The 23736-nt window shown below is 30.6% G+C and overlaps 1 protein-coding gene across 1 annotated transcript; it reads right to left on the bottom strand.

The window, feature by feature from the left end:
• Positions 1-261: 261 nt before the first annotated feature.
• On the bottom strand, positions 262-1568 carry LOC115714312 (uncharacterized). The gene is made up of 5 exons (XM_030642964.2): positions 1366-1568; positions 1087-1164; positions 917-992; positions 764-828; positions 262-663 (listed from the first exon to the last, which is right to left on the bottom strand). Exons 1-5 carry the CDS (start codon positions 1495-1497, stop codon positions 583-585), a joined length of 432 nt encoding a protein of 143 aa, XP_030498824.2. The 5' UTR covers positions 1498-1568; the 3' UTR covers positions 262-582.
• Between the last annotated feature and the right edge of the window lie 22168 nt (positions 1569-23736).

Here is a 23736-nt window from a genome sequence, read left to right as displayed (position 1 = left end):
CTGCAGACAATTGTCCATTCTTAATTGTTTAGTAAAGCAAAATGTTAAAGGATTTTCTTCTGACAATTGCAGATAATCCTTTTACCATTCTTAAAACTACCCAAAAGGGACGCTAGATAGTTATGCTCACATTTTGTATTTCAAATAGAGGCAGTACCATAAAACCAAAAACAAGACATTTATAAATTTTACTTGTTTGATAATGAAAGTGATCTCATAAAAATTAGGATTCATAGTTCATACCAAACAAAACAAAGCAAATCTGAAATGTGAAAACTTTTACTGATCAATATCTTGATGTAGCCACTACAGACTAAATGTGCATCTATTTTCTTGGTTTTTTCCATCGTTTTTAGACAACATAACAGTAGGTTGTTTAATAAACTCAACACTCAAACAGATAATTGGCACTACTTACATACTTTATAAGGATAATGTATTAGAAAAAACAAATTCTCAATCAAAATGATGAAGTTAATATACCATGAACTTCAAACTAGGATTAAAGGAGCAAGTAGAGTTTACATCTTTTTTCAGAACACAGACCACCCCCTCAGAAATCAATACCTAAGTATAAAGCAGCTATGAAGATGAGGCCTCTGATTTTGGCTTTGTGTAGCCGAGATTGATTAGCTTCTGCATCAAAATTTTCTCAGCCGCTGCCTAAAAATTCATACAATAATTAATATATAAATATTTATATAAAGAAAGATAATTGTTCACTGACAAAAATAAAAAAGAAGCAGAGGAAGCAAGTATAGACCTCAAGCAACGGGGGGTTCTTGGGAATATTGGAAGCCAGAATAACATGGTGACCAGTCTTTAAAACTGTGATAAACATTATAATGTTGGTAAGAACAACATGGATACTTTACTAATGCATAGATATGTCATATATGTAGATTATATTAAATACCTAAACGCCGAACAATGCCTGATCCTGTATTATCAGATGTCCCACCAAGAACACAACTCACATTTACTCCATTCTTCTGCATACGCACATACATTGTATATAACTATATATTTATGTAGCAGAAGAAGAAAAAGAAAATTATGGGTTTTGAGGGTTGAGGAATAGCATACAGGAGAGGTAGTACTAGTAGGCGCTGCTGCATACAAATTGCCAAATTTTGCAGAGTTGCAACCAATCCATACATATATCTAAAAAGTAACAGCAAAATTAAACTCCATATATATAAAAAAGAAAACAACAACAACAACAACAAAAAAAAAAAATTAAACCAAAAGAAATACCCAATTCATTGTTTTTATATTTAAGTATCAAAATGGCCTATGGTTCTCTTCTCTCTACCAGAGTAAGGGAAAAAAAAAGAGAGAGAGAGAGATCGTGTAGTGTTGGACCTGCCTGGGAAGACGGATGATTTGGAAGTGGACGGTGACATCGTTGACGGCCTCAGTGAAGCAGGTGATAGGAACGACGTCGTCGCCTTTGGATATATGTGCAGAGCTCAGGGCTGAGTTCAAAGCTTCCATCTCCAAACCCTTTCAGACCCACGCAAAATCTCAACTCTTTCAACTTTCCTCTTTACAATAGGTTTTTTTTTTTTTTTTTTTTTTTTTTTTTTTTAAGGTAAAAATACCTAATATTTTAATTTTCTTACATTTATTACTAGTATTTCTATTAACTCATAAATATGAACACTGAGGACTCAAATGTATTATATTTATTTTTATTTTATTTTAAAACTTAATAAATGCTAGTTATTTAAAAAAAATTCTCATAACAATTTTCACATAGTATTAACATTTCAATTCGATAACCATGTTTCATATACTGCATTGGTTCACTCAATTATAGTTATCTAGTATTGTATCACTCTCATTTTTTATTTTTTTTGAAACAAGTAACATTTAGTTTTTAATATTAAGAATATTAAGTTTTAAAATAAAATAAACAAATATAATGCATTTGAGCCATCCACGTATCCATATTATGAGTTAACAAAAGTAGTTGTAACGGGTGTAAAAGAATTATAACATTTGGTATTTTTGCCTCCAAAAATAAATATAAAGTATTTTTTTTTTTGACAAAGTGATTAAAATCACTCATGAATTTACGACGCCCACGTCCGACACCGGCGCTGGAACCTCCTCGAACCAAGATAGCTCATCGTCTAACCGCAGAGCATGCTTTGCCAACCATGGGCCGCTAAATCTTAGAGCAAGCCCCATGGGACAAAACTGTCCCTGGAAATTTAGACAATAAAGCTATAACATCTTCAAACAACGCTCCTAACTCAATAAAATACCGAAGTTCCACCTGAAAATAACATCAAAAAACAGCATAAAACTTTAATTAGAAAACTCTGAAGAGAATCAACCAACCAGCAAGACTAAGCAACTAGATCTCCCTATAAAATACTAGAACTAGCCAAAGACCCTTTGGCTAGTAACAACTAAATTGTAGCATTCTACTTCATAACCTTAGGATCCATATTCCTTACTTTTACCATTTTAAAATTAAACATAAAAAAAAATTCTTTTAATACCCATTATTCCTTAAATATTCAAAATATTATATACTAATTATTTCATTTTATCTCTTAAAAGTATTACTTATTTATAGACTAAAACATGTCAAAATCCTTAATAAGTCAAATTATTTATTATTTTATTTATAGCGTAAAACATGGTATCTATAATCTTTATTCAACCTAATTAAACTAAAATTGTATTAATATCCTTAAAACTTAAGATTGCACTTTTCACATTCAAAAGTATCATTTTCCTAATACCACTTCATCATACATTTAATTAAAAATATTAAATTAATATTAATTAATCCAATTCGGCATTATGACATAATCCTTCCTTATTTATTTAAATAGATAACCTCCTAATTATTATTCCATTCAAATTATTATAAAAACTATTCATATTAGTATCTTCCTATACAACTAATAAGGCAATACTCTCAATACTTCATTAGCATTTACTTCTCATAAAAGTATTCTCAATTCACAATTAATGTCCCTACCTCCAATTTATTAAAAAATCCCACATTTATAATTTAAATACCAAAATTAATATTATATTATCTATAATATTATGTTATCTATAATAACCTCATATTTATAATTTATATACCCAAAATTAATATTATGTTATCTATAATAAACTAATAATCTCAACTAGTGGGGGGACCATGGGTCTATATAACCGAGCTTCCAATAAGTAGATCAAGAATTTAGCACTAAAATTCACTAACTTATTAATTCTTCGTTAAATCCACGCATAGAACTTAGAATTGCACTCTCAGTATATAGAATGCTCTATATGTTCCACCATATAGACACATCATTAGTTATCCATTGTTATAATCATAATGTGATCAATTATCCTCTATATGAATGATCTACACAGTAAAGGGATTAAATTACCGTAACACCCTACTATGTATTTTATCCTTAAAACACTTGACCCCGTATAAATGATATTTCAGCTTATGTGAAATGAGATATCCACCATTTATTTTCGTTTGGTCAAGCTCGAAGGAGATCATCCTTTGCTTACTATTTGCCAGATAGAAGCTATAGATTCCATGTTTATGCTAGCGCTCCCACTCAATTACACTACCGTGTTCCCAAAAAGTACGTATCACCCTGACCTAAAAGTAGGCTTAACTAACAATTCAAGGAACACGAATAGCCTTTCAAGATTGAGCCTAATCATAACAGGATTAAGATCATTTGATCTAGGATCAACTAGGCGATATTGACTTGAATAGATTTTACGGTAAGTTTAATTAAATCTAAGTCAAAGTTCAATATCGGTCCCTTCTGATGCATACTCCATGCATCCAACTTTGAAGCTTTACTTTAACCAATGTTCTGGAAAGAACATAGCACTTCTCCAAATGCAAGTAAACTCTGTTGTAGATTATCATATCAGTAAAACCCTATGTCTGATAAATCTAGGAAACTTTATTCACATAGTCATGTTTACTTTCCAATGTGTTGACGGCACAATAAACAGGATCAAGTATGTGAAAAGGATTTCAGATGAATTTATACATTATGTACATATAATCATGAAATAAATCATGTGAACCATGCAACATTAAATGTTATTTACGATCTATATTAATAAGTAAATCTGATTATATTGAAATGAGTTTTATTTAGGGCATAAAACCCAACAAACTCCCACTTGCACTAATATAAAACAAAAAGTGTGTTTCAAATAATCTCAACACCTTGATATACAAATCAAGTGTAGTAGTAGTAAACTCCTCGTAATAGGATCTGAAAGGTTGAATTAATCACAACCTTTTCTCCACTATTACTCTTCCTTTAATCGCAAAATCATTGATAATGTGAAATTCCTCTCTATATGTCTACTCTCTTGGGATACTGGATTCTATACCTTTGGCAACTACTTTTGGTTAATCAGGAAATTAACACTAGTAGTTTAAGGCAATTTGGAATGGTGCCAAAGATGTATAGAACTTTCCTTAGACTGAATAAGTACCTTTCCTGCAACTTTAACATTCAGTCCCTCTCTGGTAGACCTAGAGACTTCAGATAGGTTTTTACACTTCTCCAAAATCACTATTCCACCCCAGAGTAACCACCATCTTATCAGAAATATTTACTAGCACATAGGCAAATTTCAAAATCTGATATGGTGTAGTCTAAGAGTTTTAAACACACCCTTATAGACTAACATATAGTTCCTCTTCTTAATCTTAAGATTTACTTGATTGTCTTCCAATGTTCTTCTCCTGGATTAATCTGATACCTACTCATTACTCCCACTCAACAGCAGATGTCTGGTCTAAGGCATACAAAAGCATATCTAAGACCTCTCACTGTTGATATAAGAAATTCTTTCATAGCTTTATCTCTTCTGGAATAGTTGAGACTTTTCCTTAGATAAATAAAATCTATGCCTAAGAAGTTGTGAAGCTTCTACAGATTGCCATTAGAAAGAAAATGCTTCAGCATCTTACTAAAGTAAGTTGCTTGCATTAGAGTAAGTAATTACCAGGTGTACTACAAGCCATAGGTTTAGATAAACTCAAACCTATAATACTAGGAACAAGAAGTTTTGTTAAGTCAATTGAATGGACTTATAAACGAAAATTTCCTTTTATGTCCTTGTAATAGAAAACTTTAGGTTACTCCATGTGAATGGATTAAACCATAGTTCTATTGGCTTTCTTCTTAGTTTCTTATCTTGACAATCCATTACTTGTTTAAACTCACAATAGATTTTAATCACTAGTGTCTCCCAAGTCATAAGAAGGTGAGTTCCTAGAAACTCTCCCACTACGACAAGGCACCGTGAATTATGTCTAAGAAAATGGCATTAACCTCTTTGGTTGTGACAAGACAACAGAGGCAGTGGGATCATCATATGTTATATAAGATGATAGAACACTTTTGGAATCAAGAAAAATATCTCCTTTATTTGCTACTTGTTTTTCAGACTTAGTCATTTTCTTAGAAAAGTAGTATTTGTTTGAACAAACACTTTCTTATCTATTGACAATGGGATGGTCCACCCCTAATCACTTAGAATAGCTAACAAACCATGGTTAACAGTTCTAGATTTTCTTAAGATTTTGATTAGGTCATCCATGAATCTAGTAATGATTTACATTAAGTACCCAACCATTACATCATTCTGAAATTGTATTACCATAGAAGGATTTAGGCAACGACTAGTAACTAATCATCAATATGCAACTCGAAATTTCTAGGGAGGTAAGTTTGGATATAATTCAAAAATCAATTTAATGATCTTTGAACTGTATATCTACTAACTATTTCTCCACCCCTATCAGTTCGCAAGATCTTTAACCACTTACCTAAATGGTTTTAACCATTGCTAGAAATTAATGAAATTTTTCAAACATTTCAAATTTCTTTGCATAAGGTATAATCTAGAGTGATCGTTTTAAGAATACAACGAAAAACTCATATCCACCCCTGAATGTACATCCATCTGCGAATGAGATGAACTACTTTCAGTGGATATAGGCATATTAACTCTTTGCAGAGATTGATCTTGTCAAATCCACTATGAACAAGATACAAATGCCATAGATTAAAAAAATGTGGTAGTGTCTATGATGACATAGGTTTAGTTACATCAAAGAGTTCTTAGAATACTGCAAGTGGATCCTGGTCACAAAATACCTAACTCATATTCCATACAGTTTGAATCTATTAATAAAAGATGGATATTAAACACTTGAGAAAGTGTAACTGTATTGTATTCTGGAATTAGAAATATAAGAAAATTTCTGTTTGGATTCTAAAATTAAAGTCAAAGACTTAATTTATACCAAATAAAATGAGTAATTCTATCTTGGACCACCACTACTAATTCAAACTCTAAGTCAGATTTGCCCATACAAGTAGGAGATTTCTAAGATTGAGGATTTATATCAATTGGGAATAGAATTTCGGGATTATAATCATACGCGTCATTTAATTTCTTAAGAGAAAATATAATGACATGAAATGATTTATAGACCATTCTTCCAATGATATGTTTTGAAGCTAATTCAAAATGAATAAGCTAAAAGGAATTAGGATAATTTCGTTCATAAATAAGAATCTAACGATGCTTCGATTAGCGAAAGTCAAAGTAATCTTATTTATACAATCTTCTTGTTTCATATCGTAAAAATACTAGTCTAAGGTGTCATCAATTGATGAACAGCTAGATGTCGCATATACAATATTTATCTTTCGAGATCTTACACTATTATGTATGTCTAATGGTCAAAATCCATTAGGGATTTATCTCATTAGAAAAACAAACATGTTAGACCAACAATGAAGATTCGAAATTAAACTACAACTTAATAACAGAAAATAACATGGTTCAATATAAATTCATACACAATTCAGAAATTATAAGCATATAGCAAGTAGGAATGACAAGTGAAAATACTAAAACTTACAATCCTAAATAATTTCCAAGGTTTTCAACAAACTGATATCAGTGTCCCGTTTAGGCGAGAGTCAAAGCTACCATTCATTGAATAGAGTTGTCAGCTCGTCTAAAATGTTAAACATTCTAGCAACCTTTTATTCGATCAAGATTGGAATTCAGCGTTGTCCCGTTTAGGCGAGAGTCAAGGCAATCTATCTTATGAGCTTCCACCATTGTTTCATAATTTGCAAGTCAAGTATGGTCGCCACCATTAGGGTGATCCATACCATACAAAACACTTACAAACTACTTATCATGCGAGGTTAAACGGTGCGAAATTGCTAATGAACGTTCCTCCATTAGGGAGGATTACTCACTAAAACAAACGCGGTGTAAAACCCACAATGGAGATCGAATGTCTTAATAATAATCAAGCTCATTATTTAAAAGGAGTTGTATTTTCTTTGATTCTCTTTATTTAATTTATTTATTTTAAATATATATTTATTTAATTAAAATTTCCAATTTAGAATGAAAAATTCCAAATATAAATTTTAATTTAATATTTATAAATTTTACTTAGATGGATATGAAAATAACATGAATTATTTCCATCTTAGTAATAATTTCCAATAAATATTTAGAAAAATACCAATTTAAGTTGTTACAAAATTAATTTAAATTAATTTACAACTCAAATTTTATTTTCTATAAATATATATATATTGCATTTCGAAAAATTAAAGTATTTAAGAATACAATTTTCGAAAAATGCATGTTAAAATAAAAAATAAATCCTGGAAAAATTATTCTAATTTAATGTTGGCCCAAAATTAATTAATAAAATTAATTTACAAGAAAAAATATAATTTTCCTATTTAATTAAATATATATAAGAAAAATTTCAAATATTTAAGTATGATGATGAAAATCAACTTAAATATTAATTTTCTATTTTATTAAATACACTAGAAAAATACTTCAAGCAAAAATATCACCTATTTTATTAAATACACTAGAATTTCGTAAAAATACAAAAAAAAAAAAAAAAAACTATTTTACAATGTAAAAATGAAAAAGTTCCAACTTTTTATTCAGTTTTTCAGCTTTTATAAAAATTTTGTATTTCTCCATATGTTCTTAAACAACTTATAAAAAAGAGTAAAATGCGGTAAAAATAGCTAATGTTTTAAATTTTATACACTTAAATAACTTATATTTAAAATAACATTTTACCTATTGCAGTCCACTGTCCTCTCTCTTCTTCTTACTCTTACCTCTCACAACACTTCAACCTTCCTATTTCTTCATCGTTGTTCGTGATCGCATCCCAGTACTTACTTCTCCATCGTTCTGATCCTCCAACAAACTATCACGGTAAATATCTCTCTGTTTTTCTTTTTTTCTTTTTCGTAGACTGAATTCATTCTATTTTATATAGCCGTATTTCGATTTTATGTGAATTGTGATAGTGTTTTAGTTGGTGTATATACTGTTTGATATAATGTCTGTGTGATTCGTGAAAGAATTGGTTATATTAAGGGCCAGTGATCACAATTCTGAAGCAACTTTTCTGTAGTTTAATACCTCTTGATCATATTCATTGTTCAAGTTACCTTAAGAGTTTTCTATTTTAATTTTCTTTGTCTATCGTTTGTTGTTGTAAATGAGTTCAATGTTTTTCTTTCTTTTTTGTTTCACAACTTTTTTATTCTTTCTTTTTTCAATGTTTTTCTTTTTTGTTATAGGTTTTTTTTTATATTGATTTTGTTCTATTTTGCGCCATTATTTATGGTTGTGGCGCCTTACAAGGCTTTAACACCTATTATATGGTTGGGCCCCTAATTATTTAGGGTAGTTTGTTTAAATTTTCACGTTTTTCGGTATTGAATGTATAAGAAAATTTTGACACAATAATATTTTAAAGTTAATAAGTTATGCACTATACAGATTTATTAGTCGGAATAAAAGGATAATTTTGGTTAATGTATGATTTAAAGAATATTTTAAACTGAAATAAGGTTTAAAGGGTTTACTTTAAAGGCTAATTCCTATTAGCTATGTTTTGGTTTATATTTTTTTAGGAATTTTCAGCATAAAAGGAAAGTGTTTGGAATTTTAGTATTTAGATTCTAATAGTATAATTAATTAAGTAAATTGAAGAATAAGAATCTTGAGGATCTTGTAATAAAGGGATGTGGAAACATTAATGGTCTAATGAGAATATATTAGTTCATATATATTTGGGAAGTCAATTTGGTTTGTTCTCAATATTATGGGAATGTACCAAAATTATTATATTATTTGTATTTTTGAAGAATTTCTGGATGAGTGGAATTATTTTTTTGATGGAAGAAATGGAAGTACAAATTTGATGGATGAGCTGCGCCATTGTGTATGGCTTTGGTGCCTTTTAAGGTTTTCCCGTGATTTATGGCTGGCCCCTAATTATTTAGGGTAATTGGTTAAAATTACAAGATATCATGAATTGTAAAAATATTATAAAATTTAATAGCTAACAATTATGTTATATAATTATGAGATTATTGCCTTGTTAGTTTGTTATAGATAACATAATATTAATTTTGGGTATATAAATTATAAATATGAGTTTAATGTGTTATATTTTGACTTGTTTTAATACAAAAGTAACCTATTTTTTGTTTTGTCTTTTATCTTGTTTTATAAAATAACTTGTTACCTAAAATATTAAATTTGGTTGATGTGCTACATTTGTTTACGGTTTTAATTCAAAAATAACCTGCACAGATTAAAAAGTAACATGTTTTCTATATTTTTGCTTTTTATCCTCCTTTCTAACGTAATATGGTACATGGTACATTGTGCATTTTTCACTATATTTAGAGATTGAATTTCATTAATGGTGCTTGCAACCTAAATATGTGTAAAACTTTACCAAAGAACAAGACACATAAATCAAGAAAAACAAAGAAAGAAAATGATTAATTTAATTTTACTTAAACATGTAACAAAGATAATAACATAAAGTAACCTAGTAGTTAAATTGACATAATGGTTTTTAAATTGTATATTTTAACAATTAAGATTATGTTAATTAGCAATTATTCATGTTGGGTGCAATCATTTTATTTATTTATTTTTTTTTTGTTATTAGGTATATTTTTTAAAAAATTATGTAATAAAAATTCGATTAATATGTACTGGTTGGATAAAATATTTTTATTTTACTTTGTCACTATTTGTTCTTATTTGAGAGCATCATACACTTATCATATTAGTCTTATTCTTCCTCAACTATTATAAATATTAATTACAGTCATATGAGGAAATTCTTTTTAAAATTAAAAATAAGAATTGAAAAAAATCATCATTACATTCTTTTATAGAATATAATATAAAAATATTAATCTATATTCAAATAAATTAAAACATACTTTGTAATGATTAAGTAAAAAAAACCGTCTACAAATATTAATATAATATAAATATTTTTTTGAAAAAAAAAATAAAATAAAAATGTAGAGTAGAAATAAATAAAATAATTATAATAATAAATAATATAAAAGTATATACATTAATAATTTGCTCTAAAAATATTACGAATCTTTAAACATAAGTTAATAAAATAAAGATATGGCTTTATTTAATAAAAACTCATAAATATAAAAAATATTTTCCCACAAAATTAACTTAAATTAAAAAAAATCATAAGTTAAGTAAATTTTTAATTTTTCCATATTGATGAAACTTAAGGAAAAAATTCTATATTCTACGTCATTTTCTCTTTACAATAATCAATAAAGAAAATTATCAATCCCTCAAACTCAAAACGACATCTTTATGTCCAAACGACACATCGTATTGTTATGGCAAGTTCTTGTGTAGGAACCTAACAAACTATGGTAAGACATATTTTTATTAATAATTCAATGCCCATTGGAGATAATTCCCTTGGCTTGAAATTTCTGTCTATCCAACCCAACATCATGATTCTCGTTGTTTGCATTCGAGGATGACAAGAGCATATAGAAAGAAAAACAAAATTGTATCAAAAATATTTGTTAAACAAAGACCGACCTTTACTGGTGTTAATAACATGGAGAATTGCTCATATATATAGAGAGAGATTGATTTATTCAAGAAAAACTTATTTGATTATTTAAAGTTATAATTCATAGGAAGGGTCCCAAAATCAATAAAAGAACATTAAAATTTAGGAACTGTATTGCATAATAAACAGTAAATAATACCCCAATTTACTGCTAAAGATAGTGTTTTTTTTTTGGATAGGCAGCAAAATAGTTAAACAATAGAAGAAATACAACAAGTCTCGTTACCAATCTAACAAGTATCTTCTGTTATATTATTATAATAATATAATATATAGATTAAATATATGTAATAAACTAATAAAATGTAACATATGACAATGTATATTAGTTGTCATCTTTTTGTAATATTTGGGGAGTTACTTGTTACTATGAGTAACCTCCACCATTATCACCAACATTAAGAGTGTAAAAAGATGTTACACATCTTAATTTGAAATTCTTAACTCTATAGGAGTTATGGTGTGCATAAGTTACATATCTTTATTGAGTCCATAACATCCATGGAGGTTATGACTTATGAATTTCGAATTTCAAATGGCGATATCCTAAACACTATATAAAGGAGGTCTATGGTGCTCATTTGAGAGTAAGAGATGAGAAGTTTTCTATCAAGAAAGCACTTTGCTAGAAAACCCTAAGGCTTGATAATTCCCAAAGCTATTTCCATGAGAGTTCCCTTAGTGCTTAGAGATAGGGAAAAATAAGCTTTTGGACAAAGGTGTAATACTTTGTTCAAGTCATGGTGATCCCCACTAATCTACACTCAAGGTTGTGAGTGAGTGTTTATATATATATTATTCTCTTGTTATATATATATACATATATTATATTACATGTGTTGTATATCTTCTTCTACCTTTCTTATGTATAATATATATAGTGTATATATTGTATATTATGTGTTGTAACATTTCTTTAATCTCTTTGTTGGTCCTTGTATTATATTGCAATAGAGTTGTAATATCTTGATTTTCTTCCATTGTAATAATATCTCTAACAATCAAAAACTTATCCCTTTTCAATGGAACAAGTGATAAATCAAGATTTTGAGAATATAAGGATAAGAGATTTTATGTGAAAACCATTCATGGGTGAGCATGATGGTGTATAATGTGATTTACTATTTTATATGATAGTAATATATATATTTATGATATATATGTGAGTTATATATATGTATATGTGTCATATATATGTGATCATGAGTTTATATCATATAATATATAGTGATATATAATATGATATTTGAATTTATAACATGTTTGTATGTGTATATATATGAGATATATAATATATAACATGTACATGAGTTATGTATATTATATATATGATGAGCATAATATAATATACATATACATTAGTGTGATGAAATATATAGAAATAATTATTTTCTATGTATTTGTATTAGACATACATATATTATCTACATAATATATATCATCCATGTGTATTAAAGTGTATATATGTTATATATGTGTGAAATATGTAATATAATAGCTATGTAATAATTAATATATTATGTATATGTTATACATGAGATGTTGATAGTAACATACATAATATATTAATTAGCATAAGATTATAATATGAGAGTTATAATTTTATATATGAGAGTTATAAATTAATTTTATATTAATATATGAGTTACATAGCATGATAATAATGTTGATAGTAATAAAATAGTGTTTATTATTATTGTGAGAATTATTATCATTTATTTTGTGAATAAAGAATATTTTGAATTTTTATTCAATTTGGTGGTGAGTATCTCATTTTATTATGAGATAATAAAAGATGGCTTTTGAGAAGTTACATCTTTTATTGGATTATAAGAGATAAACATCTCATATTATGAGATAAATAAAAGTGAACAATGAGAGTTACACTTATGAGAATTGTCTTGTCATACCAAGAACAAATAGATCAAAAGTGGATCCAAACTTGTGAAATGAGCCATAAATTGGAAGAGCAATTTTGGACTCAAAATAAAGTGAATCAATGTGGATTCAAAAATAGTGAAAAGATAACAAAATTGGAGAAACTATTTGAAATCTTAAAAAATCAAAGTTGTGAACAACATTATGAGAATTTTGTTAACTTTGGTATAATTTTGGGCTAATCTCAATGAGGAGATAACCTTAAAATTATGGATAAAAATAATCACATTATTTGTAAGTGATAATGTGACTTTGATATGTAAGTTTTGTTAAGAAAACTAAAAATGTCAAATGGTATTTTAAAAGTGACCTTAAAAAGTCATTTCAAGGAGAAATACACAAAAGTGATATTTTATATACACTTTATGCTAAAAATGTGGGGGTGAGCCACAAATTTAATCAAAATGTGTTAAGACATTGTTGATTAATTTATTTGATTTTGAATTTAAATTCTAAATCAAGTTTGGCTATGTGCATATATGTGAAAACATTGACATATTTGGTGTCAAATTTTAGTGAAAATAATTTCAAGAAAGAAATTAAATTTAAGAGAAATTACAGAGACAAAGTGGTCTTCTATATTTTAAAATCAAGATATTATCTTGATAGTGAAATGTGAAAGTGTGGGGTTGATACTCCAACATAAAAAGTTTAAGACATGTTTGGTGTCTTAAAATAAAGTGTAATTTAGACATATTTGGTGTCTAAATTAGTGTTTAATTTTGATATGCTTGGTATCAAAATTATTGAGAATGTAAGTTGTGTGAAAATTAATCTTTTATGATTGAATTTTCAAAGCTTAAGTACTTAAGGAGAAAAGTGGTCACAAAGTGAACACTATATTTTGGCATGCATGATTCACATGGAATCAATAGTAAGAGGTTATAACAAATCGCTTAATCTCCGTACAAGATTAAAGCATGAATTTTTGAAGGATGGGACCTAAACTCCCTTACCGTTTTGCTCATTGATGGTAACCTATCTTAACACTAGTAAAAATCTAGTCTTAAGTACAATAGGTAATAACAAGTCAATAGAGTGAATGTGGTACTCAATTGTCCCATCTATGGATGAGTACATGTTGTAAAAATTGAGGGTTAAAACCGAAAGGTTTTTTAATGGAGCTTAAGCTAAAGAAAACTTCACTTAAGCTTAAGAAGTGTCTAAAGAGTGGTGAGACACTAAAACTCCACCTATATGGACTAGAGGTGGTGCTGCCTCTTATGAGAATTGGGAGTTATTCTCTAGAGAGTCCATGAATTGGAATTTTGCACATGGCCATTAACGGTGCAAGAGCGAGACATGCGGTCTCAAGTTAGCATTAGCAAGGGTGTGTGTGTGTTATCACCGGTTTGAATTAAAGGAATAGTGGTTCAATGCTACGGCAACCAAAATTTCATTAAACTTTATGGTAACTACACTAAGGTAAAATTCAAGTCGAAAGACATTTTACCTAATGCACCTAAGCAAGACTTCTTTGAAAGTGTGTATTTAGTCAATCAAAGTGGGGGAATATTGTTATATTTTGATATAATATTTTTGATTGATTAAATAAATGTTACAAAAAGTACAAGTTTGTTACTAAAGAGATAATATTTAATCTAGTGGGGGATTGTTATATTATTTATAATAATATAATATATAGATTAAATATATGTAATAAACTAATAAAATGTAACATATGACAATGTATATTAGTTGTCATCTTTTTGTAACATTTAGGGAGTTACTTGTTACTATGAGTAACCTCCACCATTATCACCAACATTAAGAGTGTAAAAAGATGTTACACATCTTAATTTGAAATTCTTAACTCTATAGGAGTTATGGTGTGCATAAGTTACATATCTTTATTGAGTCCATAACATCCATGGAGGTTATGACTTATAAATTTTGAATTTCAAATGGTAATATCCTAAACACTATATAAAGGAGTGTTGGAAATTATTTTACCAGGATCTTAGATCTACTCACAAGTATGTTTATTAACATCCTAAATAAGAACTTTCTAAAACGATAAATTAAACACATATAAAGTTTAAGAAACCTTACATTGGGTGCAGCGGAATTAAATAACTCCTTCCGTTCAGATATCTAGCCCTTGATTCCTTTCTGTAGCAGAGCATTATCAATATCTGAACCTGGATCTCTTTCTCTGAATCTTTGATGCTGAAACTCCTTTGCTGATGATCTTTCTTCACGATCTTCCTCACTATGATTGAGGTATCACTTGATGTGTGTGGGCACTACTCATACACTAAGGATTTCCAAATTGAAGAGGGAAGAGAAAGAAGAAGTGTCAGCCAAAGATAGGGAGAGAGAAGGCTCAGGTTTTCTGAATCAGAAGAAGTGTTTTTCGTGAAGCCTTCACTATCTATTTATAGCATTCCACTAGGGTTAGATTTGAATTATATGACATTAAAATAATGAAAAAATCAACTTAAAATACCTACTAAGGTGGCCGGCCATACACTTAGTGGATTGGGCCTTGCTTTTTGCAATTTTGCAATTTTAACACCTTTTGTATCTGATTTTCTCAAAAATGCCAATTTCCTAATTCAACCATTTAAATGCCAATTCTAACTATTTAATAACTATAAATAATTATTAAATAATATTGTCATTTATCACATTTATTAATTGAACCATACAAAGTATCATAATTAACAAATATGCCCCTATACACTCTTTCTTTACAATTTCGCCCTTACTTAGTGAAAAATTCACAAATAGACATAGTCTAATTTGAGAATTATAATTGATTAATCAAAATCAATTACATGAGTCTTACAAGCAATATTATCTCAACTAGTGGGGGGACCATGGGTCTATATAACCGAGCTTCCAATAAGTAGATCAAGAATTTAGCACTAAAATTCACTAACTTATTAATTCTTCGTTGAATCCACGCATAGAACTTAGAATTGCACTCTCAGTATATAGAATGCTCTATATGTTCCACCATATAGACACATCATTAGTTATCCATTGTTATAATCATAATGTGATCAATTATCCTCTATATGAATGATCTACACAGTAAAGGGATTAAATTACCGTAACACCCTACCATGTATTTTATCCTTAAAACACTTGACCCCGTATAAATGATATTTCAGCTTATGTGAAATGAGATATCCACCATTTATTTTCGTTTGGTCAAGCTCGAAGGAGATCATCCTTTGCTTACTATTTGCCAGATAGAAGCTATAGATTCCATGTTTATGCTAGCGCTCCCACTCAATTACACTACCGTGTTCCCAAAAAGTACGTATCACCCTGACCTAAAAGTAGGCTTAACTAACAATTCAAGGAACACGAATAGCCTTTCAAGATTGAGCCTAATCATAACAGGATTAAGATCATTTGATCTAGGATCAACTAGGCGATATTGACTTGAATAGATTTTACGGTAAGTTTAATTAAATCTAAGTCAAAGTTCAATATCGGTCCCTTCTGATGCATACTCCATGCATCCAACCTGAGCTTTACTTTAACCAATGTTCTGGAAAGAACATAGCACTTCTCCAAATGCAAGTAAACTCTGTTGTAGATTATCATATCAGTAAAACCCTATGTCTGATAAATCTAGGAAACTTTATTCACATAGTCATGTTTACTTTCCAATGTGTTGACGGCACAATAAACAGGATCAAGTATGTGAAAAGGGTTTCAGATGAATTTATACATTATGTACATATAATCATGAAATAAATCATGTGAACCATGCAACATTAAATGTTATTTCTGATCTATATTAATAAGTAAATCTGATTATATTGAAATGAGTTTTATTTAGGGCATAAAACCCAACAAGGAGGTCTATGGTGCTCAAGCACTTTGCTAGAAAACCCTAAGGCTTGATAATTCGCAAAGCTATTTTCATGAGAGTTCCCTTAGTGCTTAGAGATAGAGGGAAATAAGCTTTTGGACAAAGGTGTAATACTTTGTTCAAGTCATGGTGATCCCCACTAATCTACACTCAAGATTGTGAGTGAGTGTTTATATATATATTATTCTCTTGTTATATATATACATATATTATATTACATGTGCTGTATATCTTCTTCTACCTTTCTTATATATAATATATATAGTGTATATATTGTATATTATGTGTTGTAACATTTCTTTAATCTCTCTGTTGGTCCTTGTATTATATTGCAATAGAGTTGTAATATCTTGATTTTCTTCCATTGTAATAATATCTCTAACATCTTCTTCAAGCCCAAGAGCCTTCTAAGCCAAATCGTGAGAAGTAGTGTTGGTTGTTCGATGGATGTGACTAAGCTAAACATCTGGGAAGAGAGTAAAAAATGTCTTCAGCTACGAAATGAGATCTCTAAAAACACTATAGTTGTCGAATGAATTGCCAATTACACTATGGTTGCTCCATCACGATTTTTGAGAATACCAACAAAACTTGATTTGTTAGATCGTGAATCAATGGTCGCATCTGTAGTGAGCTTTGCCTTGTGTCACGGGCTCACCTTTTCTGGTAGGGGAACACCCGTGCGACACCTTGACTTCTCTAAGCCAAGGTCAGCCTTCCAACCATTTGAGTAACAATGGGTTCATTTTCACGCGACTGTATGCCTCGTGCACACTTCCGTCTCTCGAACAACTCCCGCCAAGTCATGCTCGCAAGCATCCATGAGTGCATCCATGCATCAAGACTCTCTAGTGAAGATACTCACACTGTCCATAGGTTCCCACTATGATAAGGCAAATCCCAACACCGACGCTCACCTTGTCACTCGTGACCAAGGTAGCATGTGTGGCAAGATGCCAACACCAAGTCAACGTGCCAACGCTTCTATCATGCCCCTTTCGATACTGTCCAAACAGTCTCCCTCATCGCCCAAGAACTCCCATACGTCCATGGACCAATCCTCAAGGCGCCATGCCTCCACGCATGTTGGCAGGCCCTCGTGACAAGCTACCAAACTAGTAGCATACGTTAGACCTTTGTCTCTTTCCAGCATGGTGCATCTATCCCATGCGCGCGTGTAAACTAGCCCACGAATGACTACCCGTGTCATCTCGTGTTGAGACTCGTGGCCAAGGTGCACCACAACGTCTCTTGAAGGTTTAGGCCACGTCCCGTGCAAGTGGCATACCGACAAGCTAATGGGAACGTACTCGTTAACCTCTGGCAACTTCTTAGACGCACTACTGGGTCGGCCCGATAATGTCCATGAGTACTCCAACTCATGGAGACATATGAGTCCCCTCATGTTCCTCATAAGCCCGCCCTACTAGTCCCGCTGACTAGTAGTAGCTCACTTAGCACCAAGGTGCCAGGGGGTGGTGGAGAATTGACACCAGGGTCCCCCCTTAAAGAGCATTCTAAGCTTTTAGCCTTAAACTAGGAACATACATGATTTTGGCTCTGTAGACATACGGACAAACCGTAAACCAAATCATAGAGTTTCTCCAATCCGATTGTACCATTGTATTTGTAGACCCAAATAAATGGCGAATACCAAGTCCCGTCCCGTTCCGAACAATGTTGAAGATATTTACAAAAATACCACTACCGTACAAACTAAGCATCAGCATGCCACCAACATGCACCTCAACATGCGCCACCACTTGGCCAACTTGTGGGCATCACTTAGCTTGTAATGTGCCGTCTTGGCACGCGCGTTACATTCTCCCCCACTTCAACATGTCGATGCCCTCATCGACGGACCGCATACAAATCTTCCTGATCTCGACTCCTAAGCTTACTCCAAGCTTCTCCTGAGTCCTAAGTCTGCACTTGTGCCTCTACCTTCGTAGAACCACTATCTTAGTGACGATCTCCCTCGCCCACTCTTGGACTCGATCAAAGAACATGTGCCACTATCGCTATTCAGAATCACCATGGAGTAGTGCCTCTGCACTAGAATAATTCCCCCAACATGAACTCCTCCGAGTCAATCACAACGTCCCTCCAGTCAACCAAGTAGCCCTTGCAACACTGACCCTGAAGCTAACAAATCTTTTGATAGTAGCTCAACCGCCAATTGTCCAATGCATACTCCTTTTGACAAGGACTAAGTATGGTGCACCCCTCAGGGTGAGATTCGCAAACCAACTGTACCCAACGGCACCAATAGACTACACTTCCACTAAAGCCAAGTCCCTCCGGAAACTTCACACGCTAACTCCATGGCGCACCATCCTCCTGATGGCAATTGAGCAAGACACTCTGATCGCGGGATAAAATTTGGTGCGTCCCACCTGGACGAGGCTCGCAAGCCAACTGCACCCAATGCAGCACCAAGTGCACTCTTGCATAAAATCTCTTCGCGAAGTTCTCAACATTGGCCATCCTATGGGGTATACCCCCTTGGCTGGCCAAACCCCATGGTGGCCATCCTTGGCTAGCCAGGTCTTAAACAAAATCTCCTTGGCTGGCCAGGATCTGTACGTATTCGAATATGTGTTTTTTTCAAGAACTCAAGCACGTTCTTCGTGTTCTTTGTAACTTAAAGAGCCCAGAATCACAACAAAGGTTAGATTTAGATCTTTTTGTCTAGGAATCACAAATTACGTATCCTAAGGCTATCATGCGGATCAATATACCGAAAGGACAACAATCTAACATGGGAATCAAAAGACACTCAAAGTGAAGAACAATGTTCATGCATTCATGGAAAAATAACTAAATCAAGTGAAATAGCAAAAACTAGAAAGCTTACTGATTAAAGCTCAAGTTTGTACATTTTAAGCCTTTAATTGTACACATAAAATTAATTTAAAATGAATATTTTCATAGTTTTAATTGTAAAATTATTTTAATTGGAAATGTTAAATTTATTTTAATTTTGTGTTAAATATTAGGATTAGAGCAAGAAAGTGGCAAAAAGTTGAAAGAGAGCTTCAAGATGGTCTCAATTATTTTTCAAGCAAATTTCGGTCCAACTCATCCCATAAAACGTAACCATGCAACACAATATATATTGGGGATTTAACACAGTTATACAACAATATGTACTTAATTACAAAAATATCTTAGAAAAAACATTATAACATAATGATAAACTTTATTATGTATATACCTAATCTTTCAAATTTGTAACTGACATTCACATATTAAATTTATTTAAAAAAGATTTGTAACTGACAAACTAAAGATTTTTAATAACAAACTAAATATTCCATTAAAATATATGATTATTATTAGTAGTTAATGCCTAAAATAATTATAAAATGGAAAGAGAATAACAAACATTTTAAAAGTCAAAAAAGTTACCAAATTTGTTTCTTTTCAAGAATATTATCGTGCAACATTAGAGCTTGGTTGGAATTTATACTTGGAGGTATTTATTATAATTATTATTATTATTTTTAATTATTTTATAGTCTTTTAATATAAATTCTAATTGAGTATATATCACATATTTATACTTTGAGGTATTAAATGACAACCTGGTATTACATGACTATCAGTTTATATTATGACGTGTTATCTTTCATTGCATATATTAATATGTATTAGGTATTTTTTATTATTTTTATTAGCATATATTAGAAAAAGATTTTTATTTTAACCAAATAGTTTAAAATGTATACAATTTCTTATAGATATATTTATATATGAAACACTTCTTAATGGGTAATACCCATTGATGGGAACTAAAAAAAATTAATAAGATAATAATCTAATAACCTTTTTATGGCAAGTTTCTGAAATTATTTTTTTTTTTAAAAAAATTATATTTATTTTTTATAAAATTAGAAATAATAATTACAACTAATAATTTGAAAAAAAATTATAAATTATTTTTAAAAATTAATTAAAATTACTACTTTATTATTTTATGAAATTATGAGTTTATTAAAAATTTATTATTGTAAAACCAAAAATCATTTACATGTATATTAATGTGTTTTTTTTTATTAGAAGAATAGGAGCTTGATTGTGGAATCTAATTATCTTAATATTATTTATATTCTTAAAAATAAAACGCTACAATACTTCTTAGTTCTTACTTAGGCTATCATTGTTAGAAAAATATTATTACCATCCAATAATTTTTTTGATATTACCATGAATCATTCTCCTAGAATAACTAATGAGGTGTTGTTCATTATTTATATTTTTAGGATTGGAAGATGATAATCTTGTCTAGGGGTCAAATATAATTTTTTGTGCTGAAATTCTTGTGTTGGCAATTGCCATTATTCAATAATGTTTATGACACTTTTTTCTTTCTTCATTTTTTTTGTTAAAATTTTCTTCAATGGTTTTGTTCTTATAGATTTGGTAAGCTCAAGTATTTTTTAAAAAATAAAAACATACAAATAATTGTTAATTATTATAAAATTAAAGATTTTAGGTTTAAAAAAAAATCTTATACATTTTATGTGTATTACTGTTACTATAATTTATAAACACTACGCAAGTATACGCAATCAAGTAGTAAACTCACACAGGTGAGGTCGAACCACAGGGAATTGGACTAATTACTACTAAATTATACTATTGATTCTATCTGGTAAAAGAATACTTTTTATGAATTAAATAAGACAATTCAGAAAATTAAAAATAACAAAGGAAGATTAATCAAGATAAGAAAATAGGGAGACGAATCCTGTTGTTAAGTTACCAATGTTAATGTCTAAATGCTATCCTTCTCTTGAAGTGAATGACAGATTATGAATTAACCTAGCACTTTTCAGATCTTCTAGGTTCTAAATCTCATGCTCTCTAATTAATCTCTTAATTAAACTAACATGAAATCAGCATTAAGCAATAATCTAAATGTCACAAAGGCTATGTAAATACTTTCGTTTCACATCAAAACCTAGACTATCCAATTTTAGCATTCTCAATTCTCACTTTTCAGATTTCGAATTGAGATCATAAAACATGTAAAAGGTGATCAATCTTGCACATGGAAATTAAACACAAATATGAATAGTATTCACAATCAAGATGGAGGAATGGCATTTAATCATTAACTAGGAAAAACTTAAACAACATTCTTCATTCTCCCTAAATAGGAGTTTAGTTCAAAACATCCATAATCAAATCCATAATTAACATTGAAATAGAAAAGAACATAGAAAAATTAAAGAGAAGAGAAAGAACTAGTTGAAGCAATTGATCCGGGTCGCCACAAGCCGCTCTCCTAGCCTCCTCCTTTGTTTCTAGGGTTCCAATTCTGAATCCACCCTAATTTTCACGAACTCCCTCTATTTAAACCAATTCTCATCTTTAAAATTCGTGAAATTACGAAACTGCCCAAAAATCCCGTCACTGGGTCCCCGTCGCGACTGGCAAAGCCCCCGTCGCGACGGGAGTTCAACTTCGAATTTTTTTGAAACTTTCTGCCAGTTCCCGTCGCGACTGGCAGAGTCCCAGTCGCGACTGGATTACAGTTTGAGTTCTTGGGGATGTCTCTGCCAGTTCCCGTCGCGACTGGCAAATTCCCCGTCGCGACTGGAACTGGCAGCGACACCAATCTTGGATTTTCTTCTCGATTCTTTCACCATTTTTCCTCAATTCTTGTACATACTTTCTTTAAATGCCCGAGGACCTGAAACAAAAGAATCAAGCGTAATATAGCCCTAAAACTAGAAACAAAGAGTGAAAACTAACTGAAATATGACCCGAAACTTAGACTAATTTAAGCCTAACAAATTCCCCCAAACTAGATTCTTACTCGCCCTCGAGTAAGATAAATACTACTAACTACGCTATCAGATAATCATAATACTACTGCCTCATGTGTTGTTCTCTTCTATTGCGCAAACTAGAATTTTAATTCTACCAACTCTAACAATTAATTTAGATGCTCAGTTTATAACACTATGTACAACTGCAGAAATTTATTCAAATGTGAAACATCATTATAAAAGTTTTACTCTTTCTAACAGTTCCACAACCCGATAACTCATAAGCTTGCATGCTTACCTTTCTCCACTAATGTTGACAGTATTCTTTGGAATCATTAGGTCTTTTCAAGGCTTTAGGTAATATGGCTCAGATATTCAGGGATAGGCAAAAGTCAATTTTGGCTCAAGATATCATAAGCACACAAACAGAACCCACAAGCTTCTTACTTTTCTTTTTCTAAGATCTCATAATATTCCCTAAATTTACCAAGATTGATAGAAGACATCTCTATTATTTTTCAACATCACTGAATTTTTTTTTTTCCACACATATTTTTACTTTTTATTGTGTTTTTCTTTTCATCATATTCCATTTTTTTTTCAGTGACATTGAATTACACAATTTTTTTTTTTTTTGCTCTTCTCAATCTTACAAGTTTTTCTCCCTCTCACTATTTCCTCACACTAAATGTTTCTCCTCCCCCAAACTAATTATGTAGCTTATGATATCATGGATAACATGGTGAAGAAAAATTAATAGTGTGGTTGCAATTTTTCAAATCGATGGGTGAAAAACATAACAGGTTTAGGCTCAAAAGGGTAACTAGGGATACACATTATTACGGTAGGCTTGAAAGGCTCAAACTATCCAACAAATGCCTAAATCATATTCCAATTGAACACTATCAAGGATTTCGTCTCAAAAGAATAGACATGCAAGTTCTACGCTATCCTGTCAATCTTACCACAAACCATAGTAAAACAATTATAACAATTTTCACAACTTGAATATTAGCAGATAAACACATGTTTCTAAGCATCCAAACTAATCCAAAGAGTTAACAGAATCAAGCACACAGTTATTTTACAAGTTCAGAACACATCACACTAATCAGCAGTATACAACTATCGTCAAGCTAATTGCCATTCCTTAACTAAAACAGAAAATTAAAATGCAGAAA

The sequence above is a fragment of the Cannabis sativa genome, chromosome 4 (assembly GCF_029168945.1).
Source record: "Cannabis sativa cultivar Pink pepper isolate KNU-18-1 chromosome 4, ASM2916894v1, whole genome shotgun sequence".
NCBI classification, from domain to species: domain Eukaryota; kingdom Viridiplantae; phylum Streptophyta; class Magnoliopsida; order Rosales; family Cannabaceae; genus Cannabis; species Cannabis sativa.
The sequence above is the reverse complement of the archived record's forward strand: the minus strand, read 5'-3'. Positions and strand labels throughout refer to the sequence as shown.

What these genes read in the sequence shown, in the direction of transcription:
- LOC115714312 (XM_030642964.2), bottom strand. Translation starts at nt 1,497, where the DNA reads ATGGAAGCTTTGAACTCAGCCCTGAGCTCTGCACATATATCCAAAGGC. An exon ending in TCATCCGTCTTCCCAGGCAG is followed by an intron (nt 1,165 to 1,365) that starts GTCCAACACTAC and finishes GTTACTTTTTAG; the next exon opens with ATATATGTATGGATTGGTTG. An exon ending in CTACTAGTACTACCTCTCCT is followed by an intron (nt 993 to 1,086) that starts GTATGCTATTCC and finishes GTGCGTATGCAG; the next exon opens with AAGAATGGAGTAAATGTGAG.